The sequence below is a fragment of the Falco rusticolus genome, chromosome 8, assembly GCF_015220075.1.
Source record: "Falco rusticolus isolate bFalRus1 chromosome 8, bFalRus1.pri, whole genome shotgun sequence".
NCBI lineage: Eukaryota > Metazoa > Chordata > Aves > Falconiformes > Falconidae > Falco > Falco rusticolus.
Genome location: NC_051194.1, coordinates 17,381,031 through 17,402,524, shown reverse-complemented (window position 1 = coordinate 17,402,524; position 21,494 = coordinate 17,381,031). Strand labels below are relative to the sequence as shown.

The 21,494-nt window shown below is 37.8% G+C and overlaps 1 protein-coding gene across 1 annotated transcript in view; it reads left to right on the top strand.

Moving 5' to 3' along the window:
• SLIT3 (slit guidance ligand 3) overlaps positions 1-21,494 on the top strand; it is a 531,438-nt gene that overhangs the window by 2,416 nt on the left and 507,528 nt on the right. The window contains exon 3 of the mRNA XM_037398361.1: positions 20,692-20,763. Coding sequence (XP_037254258.1) covers positions 20,692-20,763 — 72 coding nt within the window. The remainder of the gene's footprint in view (positions 1-20,691; positions 20,764-21,494) is intronic.

Genomic DNA, 21,494 nt, shown 5'->3' with positions numbered 1-21,494 from the left:
GTTTCATTTGTGAGAGTTTACTTAATAGAGATGTTAACTTCCCTTGCTTTCCGTAAGCAGTTAAACCAAAAGAGTAAGTTGCTTGGCATTGGTATGTTAAGTGATAAACAGAATGAGGGAGAGTGTAATCAGTGTGCTCTGGGTCCTGATAATTTTTGCTGTTATTTACAGATTTAAATTTGAGATTAATGGCTGTGTGAAGAACAATAGTAGCTATTTCACAATATTCGGTGTGAATACTTAACCTCAGAGATACACTACTGATACATATGAAATGTAGCCCTGTTGGATGGTTTGTTTGTTTGGTTTGGTGTTTAAATCCTTGTATTGGAGTACTCGGTGGCTGAAACATTCTGGAAGTAGTATACAAAGGATCACATAGTAACACATCATTCCATATTTTTAAATACTGTCTTCACTTTTCATTCTGTTAGTCCACGTGAGCCTGTCACTGTGTTTATAGTGTTCGCTATTGTCCTTATTACAAGTGTGTTTTAAAGCTTGTATCAGTTCTTTCAAATCTACATTTCTAATTGCACTAACTGGAATTTTCTAATGTGAGCAGCAGAGAGAAAAAGACTTCGTATTCCTCAGAGTCTAAATTCTGCTCGTAAGTGAAACATCAGTCAGCACTGGATATATCAGAGTACCTAATTTTTGTCTGTGGTCCATGGCAACCTGTGACTATGACCCAACACTGGGTTGATGCGTAGTCTTTAACTAGTTTAACGTGTAAATAAAACCAAATAGATTGTATCTGAAATGACAAAGATGTGTTTAATCTTGGATAAATATTTATATTTGGGAGATATAATTTTAACAGGTTTCTTGATGGCCACACACCAAGTGACTTTTTAGAGTCTTGTGCTATGAAAAGGTCTTCGCTTCTTTATGCATTCTCTTGAGCTAAAAATTCTGCATACCTGTTCAAGTTGGAAACTTTTTGCTTTAATTAATAAGAGATCTAATGGCACCACTTAAAATATTTTGCCATTAAGGTTTTTGAGTTATGTTTGTATAAATGTTAGAGATTGTTTGGGCTAGTGGAGCCAAGTTAAATATTATTTAAATTCATGTTAATATGAAACCCCAGGAAAACTGGAAGTGTAACACTAAGGAAAAAAAAAATGGGAAAGCTCTTTGGGAAGGGAGTATTGAGCAGTTTTAATAAATGAACTACTGATCATCTCCTGACACCTGAAGAAATGGGCATCACCAGAGCTTTGATTACTGGTCCTTCATGAGAAATGTGATGCTTGCTTTCTTTACTTTCTTGCTGCATTTTTTTTTTTTTTTTTTTTTTTTTTTTTAGTGCTTTGAAGGTGTAGTTTTTTGTAAAGAGTTGTACCTGTGATTTCTGTTTTGAGGGGAATCCACAGGTTAACCAGTGGTCACAGAAACAGAATTGTAAATCTATCCTAAACTTTTTTTTACACATTCATCTGTAATAGTAGCTTTACAAATATAGCAAGTAGTATTAGGTTTGTGTTGCAGTCTACCTTGTTATTACATTCTATGATAGTCTTCTAATTGTGTGGTATAGATGGAAGCTTTTGCTCGGTTAGGTTTTGTGAAGATCTAAAAAGAGGTGAATGCTGTATACTACTACACAAAGAAATTATGCAGTCTGGAGAAAATAAGGGGTGAAACAAATATTTGTCGCTTCCAGGAGCGACTTCTATTTGCCTTAGTTCTAGAGAAGGAACCCTCAGAATAGCCATCATGTCATACGAAAGGAGGTCTGAGACTTTTCCTCAAACTGCAAGATGGATGTTCCACAGAGGACCTTGTGTGTGAGCAGAATGATATAGCTGACCTTGTGGATTGTCATTAGTATTTACTGATCCATTCCGTGATTGCTAAGTAGCTTAACATCCTACCAGAAAAAGTTTATAGTCCTTTTATGGAGAAAAATAATAATGGAATAGTTAACTTTTGAGGGTGGGCACAGTGATTTCTTTTTGTAAGCTATGCAACTGATAAGATGTTTTGTGCTGATAAAGGAAGCAGAAGTTACGGGTTGAGAAATTCAGAATATGTAAATACATCCATAAAAATCTTGAATCTTTAACCTTTCTGAAAAGTTCCTTAGGATTGCTTCATCAAGCTCCTTTAATCAGACTTTGCTTAGCAGTGCCTCAGTTCTTATATGTGATTATTTATGTAATTGTCTTCAGTGGAAATGTTTTCTATAAATGTAAAATATTACACACATGGATTTTTGTAACACTTACTAAAGCTGATAGTCAAATTTAGTTTGAGATGGTGTGTAAATGCAGTGAGCAGATCAAAGCCACCTGCTTGGCCATTGTGTTCTTTGGCTCTGAAAGCAATAAGTGTTACGGAGAAACTGCTCAGAAGTCTTCTGGGTCAGTACCTGCTTTCTGTTTTAATATATGAGCCTTTGTGGTGTTCTTCCATTCGTGTCTAGCTATCTCCCTGTCTGTGTATATGTATAAATGTTTCTTTGGAGAATTTAGCTATGTTGGAGTTCTTGATGACCTTATACTTGTTGGCTTTGAATCTTGTCAATTATGATAGCTCTCCAGTGTTATTTGTTGTTTTGTTTTGTCTTTAACTTTGAAGAGTTCTTTACCTTGCTAAATCGATAACGTATGCAAGACTAATCCGTTCCGTGCTTTGTCTGAGTAGCTAAATTGAGTGTGTCCACATTTAGGTGCAATTTAGAAGCTTAGTCATCTGCTTACTCTGGAGTTTTCATGTGGTCTGGGGTTTCTGTTATACAAATATATTATTATGGTGTTTTTGGCCTAGGTGCATGTAGCTGCTGAAGTTGCACTGGCTTGTAATAAGTCTTCAACTTCCTCAATTTTGTCTCCAAATTAAATCTAAGCTCCTGTCTTGAATGCTTCCATATTACGGCAGAACGCAATGTTAAACACATGCAAATATAATTATACTGACTCTTACATTGACATTCTGTTTTTCTAGAGTTCTTCCCACTAGGGATTACCACTCATTTGTTTGTGTAGTAATAGTCTCCAAAACCTTGCATGGAGATTTTTAATTTATTCCCTTCCCCCCTTTCCCTAGGTCATGTGTCAGAAAGTAGACATACATGGCTTTGGCTTTGAAGAGCTTGCTCTTAGAGCTACTGATACTAGGAAAACTTGACTGAGCTGCTTAATTTAATATGGATATGTCCCTTTACTAATTTAAAGCTGAGTACTTGTGCTTGACATGCACTTGTATAAGGTCAGTCTTGCACTATTAAATTTGTTATCTTGTTTTGAAGTGATGGAAACAGGACGGAGGATGAAATTAGCTGCTGTAATTTGGAAGCTACAGAAATAAATAGTGGCCGTTGTCCTGTTGTCTGTATTTGTTTGCACAAATTTGTATCGAAGTCTGAGATCAAAGAGACCAGGCTACTTATTGCAGAATTTTTTAATTAGTTGCTCTGAGACTATTTACTTTCATATTCTTACTTTGGCAGCTGAGTATTGATTCATGCAAAAGAATTAAGTGAAAAGAAAGTTAGCCCTCTAAAGAACAGCCGTTGTCTTTTGGGAAGTCCTAAAATATAGATTACAAGTGTTGCTTTTGTCCCTCAGAATTTGTGTGGGCATGAGTTTGGGGAAGTGTGTATCAAAGTTGGTATAGCGTACCTGTATAGGTGGATTGCAAGGCCAAAAATAAGTAAATCCTGATACTTTTTTATTTGTACAGTAATCTGTATAAAATTTCTTCTTGTACACTGTCTATGTTGATTGTTCTGAAGTTGTTTGACCTTTGTAGTAGAGTAGTATGGGTAATGTTTTGGGATGTCACTGCCAAGCATTTCTTTGTTTGTTTTTTAGTTCAACCATTCACAGTTATGTTGGAAACAAAAATAACCTGTCCTGCATGGACGTTAACATCTGATACGATTTGTTTTGTGCATTTCATTAGTATCTAAGTTACTCCTCGGTTTCCACAGAGCAGAAAGAAAATGGTTTTCCCCCCGAAATCTCCCAAGATGCTTGGGGAGTTATAAGGATGGTGGGGAAAAGAACTTGGCTCTGATAAGGGTATTCAAGGAGTAAGTTTCAGCCATTGCCTGTTAAGAATTGAGCCTGTTTACTGGAGAGGCTGCTCACAAGCCTTAAATGAGGATGTGTCCCTCCCAGGAACTAATAGCTCAAATGACTTGAAGATTAACACTTCTAGAACTCTTGCTATAGTTCTTTTGGTGCCCACGGTGCTCCTTTCCATGTGCTGCCTGTTGCTGCAGCTGATCTTTTAAAATGAATAACGTTTTGTCTGATGATGGTCTAGTGGAATCAATTTTTCCTTGATTAGAAGATTTAATTATTCCTGGACAAAGATGGAGAATAGAAGCCATGGATTAATATTGTAGTTATGTTGGTTTACACTTGATTCACTACAAATTAATGGAAAATGTTTTTTCTTTGAGTTCAGGTTGAAATATGTCAGGATCCTTTCCTAGTCATAACTGTGTTGCTCTTTGTTTCCCACATAGTACACCTGCTAAAGATGGTGTAACGTTCAGATAAATCTTCCGAAGTTTGAACTTGAGTTGAGCTTTCTTTCACCTTTGGCTGAGGGCTGTAGTTGGCCACTCAAGTAATTTTTCAAGCAATTGAAATAAATAGATACATTTAAAAAAAAATAATCTACAGATTAAGTTAAGAAGTAAATCACCTCCCCCCAACACCCCCCCCCCCCCCCCCCCCGTAATTCCTGATTTCCTTAGTATTTTTCTTTTTGCCTTACTTGCCTCTCTTTCTCTAAATTTGAACCTACAAAACATAAGTTATCTTGCTACTGAGGTAACATAACTACCTATTTCCAATTTGGAATGATTATGAATTTGCAAGTTTTGGAGCCTCTTGTCTTGTGAGGTGAGCACCCTGAGGTGCTGTGCTGTAGCAAACGTGGCTGAAGGGCTGATTTTTTTTCTTTCCAAGTTAACCTGGAACACTTGGGTGCTTTATATGAAGTGCTGGTCTGCTGCTCGACTTTGCTCTTGATGTAAGCCTCACTGTCTTGTAATACTATAGCCACAGAATTATCTCAAATGTTGTGTTAACCTCAGGAAGACGTTATGGATGTTTTTCATGAGTAACATAGTACCTCTTGGTTCTTTCACCTGTTTGCTCTCTATGACTACGGATAGACACTGGATCAGGTAAAGAATTTCCATGGCTTGGTATTGAAACACCCTTCAACAGTGGCTGATCTTCTGTAGCTGGAGAAAAAGTGTGACTCTGAGCAAGTATGCTTCTCCAGGGCTAGCAGATCATATGTTAGTTTTAACATACGAACATTTAGCTTTCTGGTGGAGTTTTGATGAAGGCAGTGGTAGGACTCAACATTCACACCCATTGTCTTACAGTCCCACAGTTCCCTAACGTTTCTTTTCCTGTTTGGTTTATTTTTTGCTCCTGCAAGACAAAGCAGTGCCATTTGTCCTCTTCAAGTTGAGACAAAGCAAGTTTCTAACTTCAGGTGAGGAAGGAATCAAGATAATTTGGGGGAGAAAACTAAAGCGAACTTCAAATGGCAAAGCTTTTTGAAGAAAAATGATGTTGACGACATCATGGAGAATGGTGAGGAGTAATGTGTGGCAATGGTTTCTTCAGGTGATTGTCTATCCATATGCTTCTATTACAGAATATATAGATGTATATATCTGTAGATGAGCAGTGGTGTTCAGAGAACATTATCATGATAGAGGTAAATTTTGTGCCCCATCTTGTGAAGTCTTTGAGATAGGCTGGTGGAGTGTGCGCCCTGTCCTTGGCTTTTTTTTGCTTCTTGGGTGACAGGGAGTTTCTCTTATTTTTTGTTGATTCAAGTGCATTGCTGTTGTATGGATTTTGGCTTGGGGTTGCTGTTGTCACTTCCATCCCTTGTAAGTTCATTAATGGGTTTTGTTTGCTAGAGTGAGGCTATATCAATTTGACTTTTTTGTTTGTTTTTAAGTAATTTTCAGTGTAAGAAAGGGCTGGGTTCTAGTAATATTTGGGCTGCAACATGGCCCAAGCTCTTCTGTTGTCAGTATTTTTGAAGTCTTTCCTCAGAGATCCATAATGCTCTGCTTCTTTTCAAATCTGTTTTCAATGCTGTCCAGTCAGACATATCATTTAAGACCGTGTATGGCTCTCATGAACAGCAAGAACTTATTCTTCCCCATCGAGAAATGGCCTTGAAAGCACCTGACGGTCTTTTCTAACGGTACTAAATGCATAAAAGATCTACCTACCTATTTATGTGAGGGGAACAGGTTTGTGGTCTTGTACTCGGAGTAAATTTAGCATGGCTTGAGTGCCTTCTCTGTAGAAAAGAGACTTCAAGAGACTGATTTTTACCTCTCTGCCAGTTATTTTCAGCTTTTTCCTTTTCTTTTCTTTTCTTTTTTTTTTTTTGTTTTTTCACCCCAACTGAATCTGGTCTGTCAGTTGTCTCTCAGAATAAATTTGTCTTGTATTTCGGTTTTACACCATCTGTTTGATGGCTGCAATATATGTTTTTAATCTTATGATTGATAGATTTCTGGAGCTTTTAATTAGATTTTTACCTTTCTATATGTGAGTTGCTGCTTTTTCTGAGACCTTAATTTAATTTTGTTCTCAGGTGGAAATCATTTTAACTGACGGCGATATTCTTCCACTGATGAAGGGAGCATTTTCAATAAACATCAGTTTGGCTGAAATGAGGAAGGAAACTCAGTGTTGTAAAGCTGGTCTTGTCTTGACTTCCCATCAAGCAACCTGCAAAACCTATCTGTAATGTCTTTCTAAATTGGTTTCAGAATTTGTGTACTGTTGCAAAAATTATTCGTAACTTCTTATGTCAAAGGGATGGCCTAAGGAGAGGCCTCTGTTCTTCCTGCAGGTGGGTCCATGTAACCACATTCCTGCTTTCAGCTGTGGTGAGGAAACCACCTTTTGGAATTACATCAGGTTACTAATGAAGACCCTCAAATGCCTATGAAATGCGTTTTGAGTCCAAGCAACACTGAGAATTTTGGGAGACAACGTTCTTACTGTTGATGCCTCACTAGCTGCTAGGTGGACCTGTGCTCGTTCCAGTTTGAGCAGCAAGGCTTTTAGCAGCGATGCTATATTTAGGAGTTTTATTGGAGAGACTTTAACCCTCCTTCTGTTGTGCGGGGATACTGTAGTGACATTATGCTGTGACTGTACATTCAGGCAATCACCCAAAAGAACAAGACAAATCAGTTGCCTGTAATTTTTCAGCATGTTTTCTCTGTGTACCTTCGCAGTTGTTTTTGTCCACGTAGACAGAAGTTCAGTGGTTCTTTTTCAACCAGGACTCGATGTAAGTGGAGGGATAAACTACTCTGGAGTTAATGATTTGGAGATCAGTAACCGATTTTAACAGCCTGTGAACGTCCTTGTAGAAGGTGGTGGGGGATGGTGATGAACTGCGTTTCTGATTATTTTTTTTTTTTTTTCCTTCCATTTTAATGCCCTTGCTTTGGAGGAGCTGTCCTCATTTAAAAATAAAAAGAAAGGTTGCTTTGCAAAATTTTAAATTTACTCTCATCTTCATTGTATCAGTTAAAAACATGTAATGCAAGTCAGGGTACATCAGAGCTGAGAGCAGTGCCTGCTGTACCCATCAGTGCTGTTTCATCTGCTTGTCTTCAGCCCTTTTCTCTTGTGTTTGCTGAAAGCTTGTTGGGATCTTTTTGTGCAATGTTTAATATAAAGAAATCTTGATCTAAGGGTGCTCCTAGGCATGATAAAAGAAATGGTGATACATTTCATATTGGTGAATCTGAGGTCCTGATCTCCAAAATCACAGCACTATAAACCACACTTTTTAATGTCTGGCTCCAAACACTTTTTTTCCAAGAGCTAGATTCCGTCAAGGTTGGCTGCTTGACGGGGGGTGGGGGGTGGGGGTGGCGTGGAGGGGAAGCGTATGTGAATGAACATTCTCATGAAATGTTTTGAAAGATAAGCATTTAACTGTTATGGAAATAACATGCCGAAAGCAGAGGCACAGGTGCATTGTTGTGCATACTAATAGTTCGGAGGACTGTTTCTTAATCCCTGTTTTTTCAGTTGGTCTTTTTCCTTTATTCCTGCGGCAAGAAAGGAATGTGTTAGTTAACTTGTACAAAATAAATGAATTAGTAGCTTGTAAGGTATTACTGGTGTATGTTGTTCTGGGACTCTAATAAATGACCTTTACAGGTTTTAAAAGATGCAGACGACGAGTTGAGCCTTTTGCACTTTCTCAGGTTATAGTCAAAACTAAGTCAGTTAAGCCAAACTGTCCTGCTGTATTGTTTTCACTGACGTTTTCTCTGGGTATGTGCTGGTGAATAATGAGCACTTACATATTTCAGTAGTTTTAAAATTGAGGAAGCACTCGGTTGTCTGTCTGGCAAAAATGGTTATTAGAGTTAGCAGTAGATAGTCTCATATATTGCATAATACTGACTTAATACAAAAACTTGTTTGTGGAAAAAGCTTTTCCAAGTCAATGTGCACCAAAGTAGAAAAGACTTAAATGCCTGACTTCAGGTTTTCTTTAGAGATTCCAAAAAGCTCATCCTGAAGTGGAAGACATTTCCTTAGAATTTTGTAGTTATGTTCCTTGGGACATACTCTCTTGTAAGAGATGGATGACCAAAGAAATTTTTAATTGTTACTCAGAGCTGTATGTAAGAATATAATTTAGTTTTGCATTAATGATTGTTTTCCCCCCTTTACAATAAGAAAATAGCAAACAGCACAGAATCCTCATCTACCAAAGACTTGATTGTCCGTTCTCTCTGTTTTAGTATTTATGTAGCATATAAAGCTCATATAACAAATATGATGACATGATATCAAGCCCATTAAAATGAATCATTGCACATATATGTACTGGTCATCCACACTTATGGAAACACTAATGTTTAATTAAAACACTTGTATTCTTTATATATGACTGAGGAATTTTAGCAAGAAAAAGCTGTAGCCCAAAAGCAGTTTAAATGTCTTGTACCTTCCTGTTAGTTGTAAAGCACGTTTTGCCTGGACTTTAGTGGGACCTTAACTTACACATTTTCCCCAAATGTATTTTTTGTCTGTGTGGTAGTTTTGGGCAGACTAGGGAGGCATTATATTAAGTAGTTGTTTCATCCAGATTTTTCCAAAATTAGCATTTAAAAAGAAAAAACAAAAAAAACCCAAACACGTTTTTTTCTTGGTGAGGGTGGCAGTAGTTGCAGCATTACCTAGTGAGGTGGGAAGTTCTGGGTCACAAGCTTCTCTGAAGCAGTTGTAGCATGATGAGAAGAGGCTGGCAGCCTCATCCTCTTGAAGTGGTAGAGCTGGTTAGGGATGGTGTATTAGAAATATAGCTGGGGAGTGCAAAAGAGAACTCATTGTAAGGAAATAGTACAGGGAAGCAATTCTGTATTTCCAAAATGCCTAAATAGATACAGTAGGGAGGTAAGCTGGAGACAAGAATAAAGTGGTGACACAAATCATGGAAGAAAACTTCTTGAGCAAAAAAAAGTAATTTTCCAGAAGTGGAAATAGATATTGAGAAATAAAGCCCGAAGGCAAAGGCTGGCTCTTTACAGTGAGACAAAAAGACACATCTGGATATAAGTTTCTCAGATAAGAATGTGAAAGAATAAGAAACAGCCCAATGCTCCTTTGGAGTTGTGTTTTAATAGATAACACATGAAAAAGCAGCAAAAGATAAGGAGCAATCAAAAATGTTTTATGGATTTTTTTTTTTGGGTGGGGTGGGTGGTTTTCCAGTTTTTTTTTTTTTTGTCCTAGGGGGTTCTTAGCTAATTGCTTATGATTTTGTTTTTTTAGAAGTTGAAAATGAATTATTCTCAGTTGATGTTAACTTTCCAGGGTTGTTCTTTGACAGTTCTTAAGTATGCAGTAAGCTTAGTGCAAAGTGGTTTTATAAGCATAAGTAGTGTCAGTAACTTGAAACACCAAATATGTGTCCCAAGTCATGTTTAGAAAAACTTATGTTTTGTGTTCATTTTACAAATATTGTGAGATCAATTCCAGCAAGTGACCTGTTGAAAACCAAAAGTTGGAGGTGGAGGGGTTGGGGGTGGCGGAACAGGGAAGGCAGGAATCTACTTGAGAGTATAGAAAACTGCTTGTGGTTGTAACATGTGGATACTAACTGGTCAAGTCAAATACACAAATTTCTTCAAGATTTCATATTGCTTTTAAATCTATTCTGCATCTTTTACTGCACTTCTTGGCTTAATCTGCTCCTTAGTAGCTACAATACACGCTCAGTGTGGTACTTCTGGAAGGGATGGAGTTGGTGAAAGCGAATGCTTTTTAAATTAAAAAAAAAAAAAAACTAACAAAAAACTTGAACAACAACAAAAAGAAACCCAGAAGAAAAAACATAAGGACCTCCATTACATTTCCAGGAAAAGATCTGGGAAGAATTTCTAGTCTGTGCATGTCTGAAGGTGAGCAAGGAGATGAAATCAAGGCTTGATTTTCATGTAGGGCTTCACTAAAACAATTTGTTGCTAGAACTTTTCCCTAAGTCATCAAGAATGACAGCAGTCAGAGGCAGGTAGGAAATATTTCAAGTCTGAAGCATCAAATTGTCTGTGTTAATAAAGAGCACTTAACAAGTAGCAGTTTTTTCACTGCATTATATTCAGTCATATACCACATAGTTAAGTGAAATGCAGACTTAAATGCAAACATCAGGTATCGTCTCTGTGGAATAAAGTAATATGAATTTTGCTGAGGTTTATATGCAGTTCTTCCACGCCCCGCCCCCCCCCCCCCCCCGAGCCTCTTGTGATTGATAGTGTATAGAATTAAAAAATAAAAACCAATAAAAAAAGGCAAGTGTGTAGAAGAGTCAGGGTAAAAAACAAAAAGAAAAATAGTAAATTTTGTCAGTCCTTGTTTCCCAATTCATTTATTGCATTCTAGAAGTCCTTTGTTGACACTAGTGTTAAGCACACTGGAGAAATTACTAAAATTTTGGGAAAGTGTGTTTGCCATAAATTGTACTAATGATGTTAACTCTTAAGAATGGTCATTGTTCTTGGAAGATTTTTGTGAAGTCCACAGGTTGTGTTTTACTCTGATTTACAAGGTATTACTAATTGAAATAATGAATGTAAATTCATTTGGGTAACCTTTAAAGTCCAAAAGCGATAAAGATTGAAGTGCAGGCACATATCTGTTCATATCCTGATGAGATTGTCCATTTGATAGTTGAATAAAAATATGGCCCAAAGCATGTTTGACATTGTCTGATTTTTACCTGTGTGACTGCTTGGTCTTTGGCATATCACTGAACTGATGGAGCTACAAATATCCATACGGCCAGCTGGTGCATGCTGGTTATGAAAGATTTGGTACAGTTAGAGGAATTAAGTAGGAATGGTTAAATAAAATGCAGAATTGAAAAGAAGCAAAAAAATGAAGTTTTTGTATATGCGGCTGTTAACCCTGGCTGGGTTTTTTTATATGAATAAAACGATGCTTGGGCTAATATGACACAGTACTGTACTTTTTATAATATGCACATCCTGGTTTCTTCATACTAAATCATGTTTCTGTAGCAACTGTGTTTTAAAATATTTGCTGTAGTTTTCTTTGTGCTTCAGATTTTAAAGCTTCATATGAACCCCTCGCCTCCCCCCAGAACAGAAACCGACAAATGTTCTACCTTTTTCTTTGTATAAAATGTAGAATCCTAAAATCTTTAAGGTTGGAAGGGACTTCAGGAGGTCTTGTAGTCTACCCTTGGCTCAAAGCAGGGCCAACGTGGAATTCAGACCAGGTTACATAGGGATTTGTCCAGCTGGGTCTTGAAAACGACTACATCTTTATGCAACCTGTTCCACAGCTTGATTCTGCTGGTAATAACAGGTTTGTTGGGGTTTTTTATAAACAGCCACAATCTCCCCTGTTTCATTTTGTGGTCATTTTATCTCTTCTGCTGCATACCTCAGTGAAGAGCCTTGCTCCATGGTCAGAGTAGCCCCTCGGTACGTATTGGAAGACTGCTCATCCATCACCCAAAGCCTGCCCTTTTGCAGATGAAACAAGCCAAGCTTCCTCAGGCTCAGCTGATGTGGTCAAGTCCCTTGATCATTTCAGTAGTATTTTACTGGACTTGCTCAAGTTTATTGGCATCTTTCTTGGATGGAGGGGCCCAAAACTGGACAGTGTTCCTTGTGTAGAGAAAGACATTGTTCTCCCTTAATCCACAATGTTTCAGCATAGAAGGCAGTCAAGCTGGTCAAATGTGGTTGATCGCTGGTCAATCTGTTGGCTATTTTCAGTCATCTCCTCTTCAGTGTGCCCAGAAATCGCTTCCAGTAGTGTTTGCACTGACTTTTCCAGGGACCAGAATGAGGCTGGCCAGCCTGCACTTTGCCATATCATTCTTTTCGATGTTTTTAAAGACAAATATAATAGTTACCTGTATCAGAGATGTCACAGCAGGGTGCACCTTATCAGCCAGGTCTCTGCACCAACGGATCCATCCTGCCCGTTCGCTCAGGCATGAACGGGTCAGTATTTCTTAAGAGATGACTTGATCTTCTGCCACCGCTGGCTGTTTCTCTCCTTCTTGAACCTTGTCTGTAGACACAAAGATTTGGGGTATTGTGTCACTGAAGGCTTCATGCAAAGAAGGCATTGAGCACCTCCGTCTGTCACTAAACCATCCTATCTTGCTTTTATAGCTAATATATTGCTAGAAGTTTTTCTTGATGACCGTTGCCAGTTTGAATGCGAAAATGCACAAACAGTGTAATGGCAAAACAATAAAAGCTTTGTTTCCCAAGAATGTGTGCTGCTTGAGTTATTGGGAGGAATTGGGCTAATGAAAAATATCAGTAACTCTTTAGTTTCAGGAATCAATATTCAATTGTTATCACTTGAATTTTAGCTCCACATTTTGAATGTACTGCCAAGTTGATTTAACATATAAAATAAATCCTTTGGAATGTATTACAAATTAATCTTAACAAAGAATGTGTGCTATATCCTCAAAACAGTTGCTCTTAAATTTGTGGGGAAATTATTTTTCTTCTGTTCTTCATGGACTTCTGGACATTTCATGAATTGAGTCCTAGCTTTTGATGTAAATTCTAAATGGTGTATTGGATCCTGACCTGTTTGGTTCTTGGGGGACAAGAGTATTTTTGTTAGTTCGTAATTGCATTGTTCTGTGTGACATAAAAATGTTATGCATCCCTTGTTGGAGAATACCAAAAAATGAGGTTAAGAGAAACGCACCTTCCCTGTAGATTACATGGGGTATTGGTTTAATTAAGATTCTTTTCAGAGTATTGGGTTTTATGCTGATTTGTTTGTCCCACATGTGACACAAATGTGTACAGTTTTGAGCTGGTATGTGGTGGCCACTTTGAAGACTTAGCAGGAACAGAAACTAAATTTTGTTTGAGGTTCTATGACTAGAAATACATACTTACCTTACAAAGCAGTTGGACAGGAACAAATCCTAGTGCTGTCTAACGTGGGTAACAGCTGTCTTTTGAAGTGCATGGCAGTTAATTTTTCCTAAATACAGTATGCAGTTTCTCTACTGCTCTTATTGAATTCTCTATTAATATAAATGAACAAACATCTGATGACTTGAATGAAGTTGCAACTGGTGCTCTAGATTTCCTTCTACGTAGATTGCAGTTTATTTTCACTTTGTACATCTTTTCATTTTGTGTTCATGTCTTCCTGCACTAAAGACGAATGGATCAATAAATATTTTCCCAAATACTGCCCGTCTAGGACCTGTGTTTGTCATTGACCTGCAAAATTGGCTACTGCTATAAAAGTTTTGGACATCAGAGGCGATCTTCAGTTTTGTGGTTAGGAATGCCACTGTGTGTGCCAGGTTGGCACCTGAGGGTTCTCTGAAAGGGGGGAAATGTTGTTGCTCTGGAACTCTTACTGACAGTAACTAGCTTTAACCAAACGAAATAATTGTTTCTTCTAGAAGGAGAACCAACTTGAAGTGACTTATTTTCTGACCAAAAGCTTTACAGGGTTAGGCCTGGAGTCTGGTGGTTTTCCAGATCAGAAAACAGCGTAACTTAAAAAAATGCATTAAGTAGAAGCTTGTCTTAAGGCAAACACACCACCTGCAGTAAGACCATCAGGCCGAGAGTCTTTTTGTATACCTGTGAACTCATACAGTGCCCATACCTCACCCGCTCAAAACCCGAACAAAACCGTTAGTGAGCTGTACTGGGAGTGAACTGGTCCTTGTGCTGCTGGCTTTGGCTTCGATGTGCCTGGAAAAGCATAACGAGGCAAGCAGAGCTGGCTGCAAAATGGGCAGCTGATTTAAAACCAACCCCAACAAACTATAGTCTTGGAAGCATTAAGGAATTAAGTTAGGGATTCACCTGGGTACGTTCAAAACTCACAACTCTGATGAGGGCCCAAGCTTTGAATTATCTTGGAGACTATAATGCATAGGGGGTTCAGCAGGCAGCCAAATGACATCTGAGTAGTAGGAACTTGCTGCAATCTAGTAGTGTTGTTTGGAATTTTTGCATCATTTTATATGAAAGGATTTGAATTTTGCATAAGGATTTTTTTTTATTTATATGTAAGTATTGAATTATTGATTTGAAGATTGTTGCAAGACTTCAGCATTGCCTTTGTTACTGGCTCTTTTGTAAGAGTTGTGTTTTACTGTGGTGGTGATGTGTTGTCAAACCCAGTTCTGATCTTCTGTATTAGAGAAATACAGGCTCAGAGCTGCCTAAGATGAGTGTGTATATTTTGCAAGGTGTGTGAGTCTAGAAGACAGCAGCCTGTAGTGCGAAGTGGCAAGTGGGTGCACTTCCGAAGTCATAAACATGATACAGTCTGAGAAAGAAGGGGGAGATTAAGAATGATGTCTGGATGCTTTGGAAGAGTTGAGTGGCTAAGGAGAGTAATTATCAACTGAAATCTAAGTAATGTAAGGAGGAAACATGCACTCCTAATGCTCTTTGAAGCTACGTACTGGAACGCTACAGAGAATGTTGATGCTTGAAAATATTTTAAAGTCTGTCTTAAATTTACTAGGTTGTCTTTAAGGAAGAATGAAAGAGGAAGCAATTCAGAGGAATTCTTGCAATGAAGCAGGATTTGCTCCAGTTGCTCCAAGCATCACTGTTTGTAACAAGTGTGTATGTACTCTGTGTGACTTAATCTTCAACATCTAACAAAATATGTATTGAATTAAATTGTTATTAGAACATAGCAGGACATGTTTATGAGTAAAGGTCTCTTTAATGATGTCTTGTACCATTCTAATCCAAATCATATTTCTATTCCCACTGAAACAATTATTTCCATGTCTGTTTGCTTGAAGGTGCCACTACACCTGCATTGTCATGTGGGTGTAGTGGCATGTTTTAGGCTAAAAATAAAAATAGATTGACAAGAGAGACCTAATACCAAAAGCTTCACCAAAGCTGGTGTAGATGACAGTTTCAGTGTCTTTTTAAGTGAGTGGTATCAACTTTGCTGCTGACACACCAGGAGAGACCTTTATTTCTTAATGTAGTTTTCATAGTTGCTTTTGGACGATGGGGCAATATTATCTGAACATAAAAAATGACAAAGGATAGTAGCTGGGCTTGTGTGCACATGGGCTGAGAGAGATGCACTGTGTAAGGTCTAAGATCTGCTTGGCCCGACATACTATGCAAAATGCAGGAATTCTGCTCAGCGAGAACTTATGTAGAATGAATGTATCTGCATGTAAGTATTTGAAGTTAAATATAAATTAAATTCATCTTTACAGTATAATTTTCCTCATGCAATTGACCCAGATGATTTCTTTTCAGAGCTGCGTTTGCTTCCAACAGTTCTTCTGAACGCTGATGTGTTTGAAAGCCAACCAAGACTAGATGTTAAGGTTTAGCTTTTTGTAGTTGAAACCCACTAGTGAGCCCATAATCAGCTGCCAAACTTTATAAAGGAAACATAAAATATTATGCTGCCCACAAATACCAGCTGTAAACCACTAATGTCTGCATATTAGTTCAGTAACTTCGCAGTCACAAAGTTTAATTGACTAATGGGGTAACCTGTGGCCATCTGCAGCTTTGCAGCAGTGTTAGACCTGCTGCGAACAGGAGGAGGAAGTTTTACATAGGGTTCATCAAGGTTCCAGTCTGGTTTTCTTCAAATGGCAGATAAGCTTCGAGGGAGAGCATGCTGGAGCACGCCAGTGTTTGGAAGGTAAATACTGCTTTCTAAAACAGAGGCAGAGATGGCAGTTACCAGTCTGGAATCGTTTGAGGAAAGCGAACTTCATCAAGAACGGTTTTTGTAGAGCATTGTCCAAGCAGTTTTACTTACAGAGATGGAAACCTTTGACTAGATACTAACCTTCGGAAGGGATTTAATAGGATGATGGATGTTATGTATACAACGGAGGCTGTGCCCATCTGCAGGAGCAGGGGAGAAAGCTGTCTCAAGATATGTATTCGTTAAGGAATGGGGAGCTGCACATTTCACCAGGGGAAGAATGTTGAACAGCAGGAGTGTTCTTGGGGCTGGAAGGAGAGAGGAATGGAGCTGGTGTGTGTGGGACTGGTCTTACGGACTGGGTAGGAGCAGTGGTGTGGTAGAGAGTTTGTTATGTATGGGATAAGAATGCAGCTCTACATACAGTTGTTCAAGCTGAGTAAAGTTGTGCGGAGAATTAAGTCTTATCAAAACAGATGAAAAACAGGACACTGTGCTGTCCCATATACCTCAGCTGATTCTTACCAGCGTGGGAGAATTCTGACCTGCGTAGTGCGTGGTGTGTTGCTAGACTTCTTCTGAGGTACAGGCAAGGGGACACTTCTGAAGGACTGACATCAAAAGTAAATGGGAAACAACATGCAGTAAAATGCAAGCTACTTATGTGTTGCTTACTTCAGAGTCAGTGCTTTCCAATGCCTCTTGCAATCAGGTCACGCTGATGCACCAGTGAGTAGTTAATGATGCACCAGAGTGGAAGAACTGAACTGAGAACGGAAGAGGAAGTTAAGCTGGAAAATCTGAAAAATGTAGGCAGTGATTGAAAGGTATTCTTGGAGAAAAGCATGATTCGATCAACACAATAAAGGCCGATGGAAAAGAATGGCTGGTACATGGGATGAAAGTGCCCTGTAGTTGTTTTGTGGGTTTTTCCTTTAATGGACCTCTTTTAAATATGGCATAAGTCAAGGAAGAATACCCTCTGCCTTGTTCGTAAATTGAAATGAACAGATTTCCCACGCCCCTCATCTCCTTATCATTATCCTTATCCTTAGTTCTCATCTGTGCTAAAGAAAAAGGTTTCCTGACAGGAGAATATGTTCCTTCTATTATTTATGTCCTGTGCTAAGATGCTTAAACTAACTCTTAAAAGTTTATTTGTTTTTAAACCATTTTATGATTGAAGAATTCTTTTAGTATTATTTTTGCATTTATCAATAACTATCAGAATTAAATTTCAATATTATAAACATCTTACTCCTGCTGCATCTCTCATACTGCTTGGCTCCTGCTGATGTCTTGCTTATAGCTTAAAAATATTCACTATAAGATTGATGCAAATGCTTGGAAAAGGTAATGCAAAAATATTATGTATTCTGTGCCTATATGGCTTCTATTTTTAATGGCAGAATTCAGTGAAAAATTCTCATTATGGACAATGTATAGAATTATTGGTCCAAATCGTAAAGTTTGGGTTGTTGGGTGTGGGTTTTTTTTTCGTTTTTTGGTTTTTTTTTTTGTTTTCTTTTTTTTTGTTTTTTTTTACATAGTCCTTAATGTGTTTGTTCTTCCTGTTGTCTGTGGAAAAGATGGAGATCTTAAACTGTAGCTGGTTTGTCCCTGGTGCAAAACCTGTAGAAATTCAGGCTGGGGTTTTTGTCAGTAAGAACCATGAGCATAATCGTTGTCATTGCAGACAGACTAGCCTCAGTTATGAAGAAGCCTTATACTGTACTGAATTTAGTTCTTTGTGTGGTTAGTTGTGTAGGGTTTTTGTTTTGGTTTGATTTTTTTTCCCCCCAGTTTTTCAATTCCAGTAAGTGAATGCACCAACATGTTAAAATGACATTAAAAGGAGCTTAATTCCACATCTGTTTGCATCTGAGATCTTGGGCATGCACATGAGAAAACAATTATATATATTTTGGAATATGAAGAATTATTTCCTCAGTTAATTGAATACAATTACCTGTAGTCATCTAAATGCTTATAATTTTGATAAGTGAAGGATAGTGTTCTCATTAGGAAAAAAATCTTTTGTTTTCATTGTTAGAAGCATTTGGAGAAGTTGGTAGATACACTAAAAAAATCAGTCTTGTGTCTTCTCTGAATATTGAAAAGGTACCTTTTAACAAGCTTAAACTTCAAAATACATAACTGCCTTTATTTGGCAATGTGGTTCATACTAGAAAAATTAAATTTGTTACCATGACAATTTTTTTCATTCGATGCCTTAGGAAAATATTACTTCATGTCAGCAGAAAAAAATAATATCTTGATTGAAAAGAAATAATCATTTATGCCTGAACACTCATGTGTTTCTTAGTAGTTCTATCCTACTGATAGGACCCCATGTAAGGTGAAAAAAGTCAGGCTTAAGTAGCAGCCATACTGAAAGGCTTGTATGGGAGTGCGTGTTTGATAAAAAAATTCTGGAAACTGTGCCAGCCAGAAGCACGTTTTCACTCTGTAGGATGGTATATGAATGATTACAAGTGATTAAACTGCTCTCAGCACTTTAAGAACTTCCACATTTTGTTTGCAGTATTCCTTGCTAGCCAAATATAATTAAAAATAATACTGTATTCTTGCTTTTTGTTACTGAATTTTATTAGAAATGGGAGAGAACACGAACCTTCTAAATACAAGAGGTTATCCCAGTGCACTTTTATACAAGAACTATGGGAAGAATCAATTGCATAGGAAAAACTGGATTTGTGATCTCACGTTCTCTTTTTCTATAAAATATGTCTAGCCTCATGGCTATTTTTTCATATTAGATTGTTTTCATTTGATGGCAGTAGACAACAAAACTTGTCAGAATGTATTGTTTGCAATCTCATGATATGTAGAAAAATACTAAATGCTTTTTGGGGTAACAGTTTGTATGCCAAAAGGCTTGTATTTTTTATGTTTAGCAGCTTTTGGTAGACATAAAATGTTTACTTCAATATTAGAAAATGTATTTTTTATAAAAGGCTTCTTGTATCTGGGAAACTGATACTCAGAAGAAATTTGTGGTGACATGATGGAGAGTGTATCTGTTTTTGTTAATTCTAAGTTTGCGGCATGTTGCTTATGTTAAAATAAGCATGGCAGAAGATAAGGAAGAAAGATTAGCTATTTGCCTTGTCCCTGTTGGACAGCACTAGGCAAGGCAGAACAATCTGGACAGAAAAAATCCCCCCAAAACCCAACCCCCAAACAATGGCACATGCCCAGCTGGGACAGCTGGAGGGATGCCTACCGAAGGCAAGCCTAGAGGAGAGAAAACAGCAACCCAGGACCTATAGCATCAGCAGGTATTCGGTATGACCTTGCGAAATGACAGAATCTCTTTACATTGGGAAACAAAAGGAGTTTTTCTTGGTTTGCTGTGACTCTGCAGGCACCACAGTTAGTGTACGGAGAGCTCTCTGTAAGTATAAGATCAGTCTTGCAAGAAGGATTGGTTTATAAATTCCTTTATTTGTGATTAGACTCGACTTTGAATTACATAGATTTTTGTCTCCAAGTGGAGTGATTTATTTTGATGTCTGTTCTATTAAGATGTAAGTTTAGACTTAGATGAAATTCTTCTGTATTTTTGGTGCACCGACTGCAAAGACAAGCTGCAGAAAAGTGGGCAGCTCAAGGTCTGGTTACAGTGGGTTTTCCCTGTCATGGAAAGGCTGGCAGTTCTTATTAATTTTGAATTTAGAGCATAAATTAGCACAGACTGCAAGAGTGTGCAGGAGGTAATACTTGGTATGTGACCACATGATGAAAATGTGTTGGCGCATAACAGAGGTGTTAGGAAATTGAGAGTTTAAAGACAGAAGGTAGGAATTGGCAAAGGGTGAACACACATGGGAAACAGGTCAGTGTGATTAACAGTATCTTCTTAAAACGATCATTTCCGAAAAGCTGGGATTGGGAGGCTGCCCAATTAGGATCTTTGAAAAAAACCACCTCTTAACTGCTCTATAACTTTACAAGTCTTGTAATCATCTGGGTAGGACCACGCTTAAGAGACTAAAGTTAAGTCATTCTCTGCTTAAGGTTTGTGTAGCTGAGGTGTTTCTGTGACAGGGTAGACTCACTTGGGGTTAGTATTGTGATCTTCAGAGTGTGATCTTCATTTATGGGCCAAGTACTCTGTTTCAGCTGTATTACGCCAATTGTGTCTTGAATATATTTAGCCTCTTACAAGATTGTGGTCTTGAGGGAGCAAGAAGCATATAATGACCACCACTACTAGAAATAAAAATGGAAGAAGCTGCTTGTATGAGAGCAGTGTGCTCAGAGGAAGAGGAAAAATGCGTCAGGATTGATGACTTGCTTTGTGAGATTTTAATGGAAGCATTAGTTTGTGCAATTTGCGCAGCTGATAGATAGATGCTCTGGGTGGTAAAGATACTTTTTGCGAACAGAATTTTGGATGTCAGTTACAGTGTCTGAATGCTGGTTTCTTTTTCCTCTGCAGTGATCTAGAAAAAAACAATATCACAAGAATCACAAAGACGGACTTTACAGGACTGAAGAATCTCCGCGTCTTGTGAGTATAACACAAAACTTACCTTTCTTTAAAAGACTATTTTGGGGTGCTAGTACTAAGAATGTCCATAATTCTAGAGATCAAATGCTAGTAATTTCTGCATGTTATTCAGTTAGTAGTAGTATCTTAAACCAGGCAACTGGAACTGTTTGTGATGTGAGTCAGTTAATTTTATTTTCATGCTAAAGTCTGAATGTCGTTTCAGAGCTATTTGATTGTTTGTGTTTCTCACTGGCTTTTAATAAACACTGTGGTGAAAATTCTGCTGCACTTTACAATCACTTGTGCATAAATCAATTATTCTGAAACACTAGCAAACAAGACTTTCAGAACTTGGTTGCTTTAAGGTACAGTCCCATTAATAGCACTTTTGCAGAAGATGAAGCAGAACTTGATTAAGGATACCCGTGGAAGTTGGACACAAGGACACCTGTGATGTTTTTTTAGTCTAATTTGAAGTAGTAAAAAAATTCTAGATGGTGCTGTCTCTTGATTTGGAAGGATCAATCAGGTGCTTAACTGTACTTCTAAATGAGCCTTGAACATCAAAAGGGGAAACAGTCTATAGCACTAGTCATTCCCTTTTTCTTGTTTTCTCTTCTATGAACCTCAAATGACACCATTAATTTAGTGATGAAAATTAGGATTACTTCACAGATATTTATTGTAGTCATACATAGAGGTTTTTTTTTTTTTTTTTTCCTTAAGAAAATAATCTTGGGTTAAAAGAC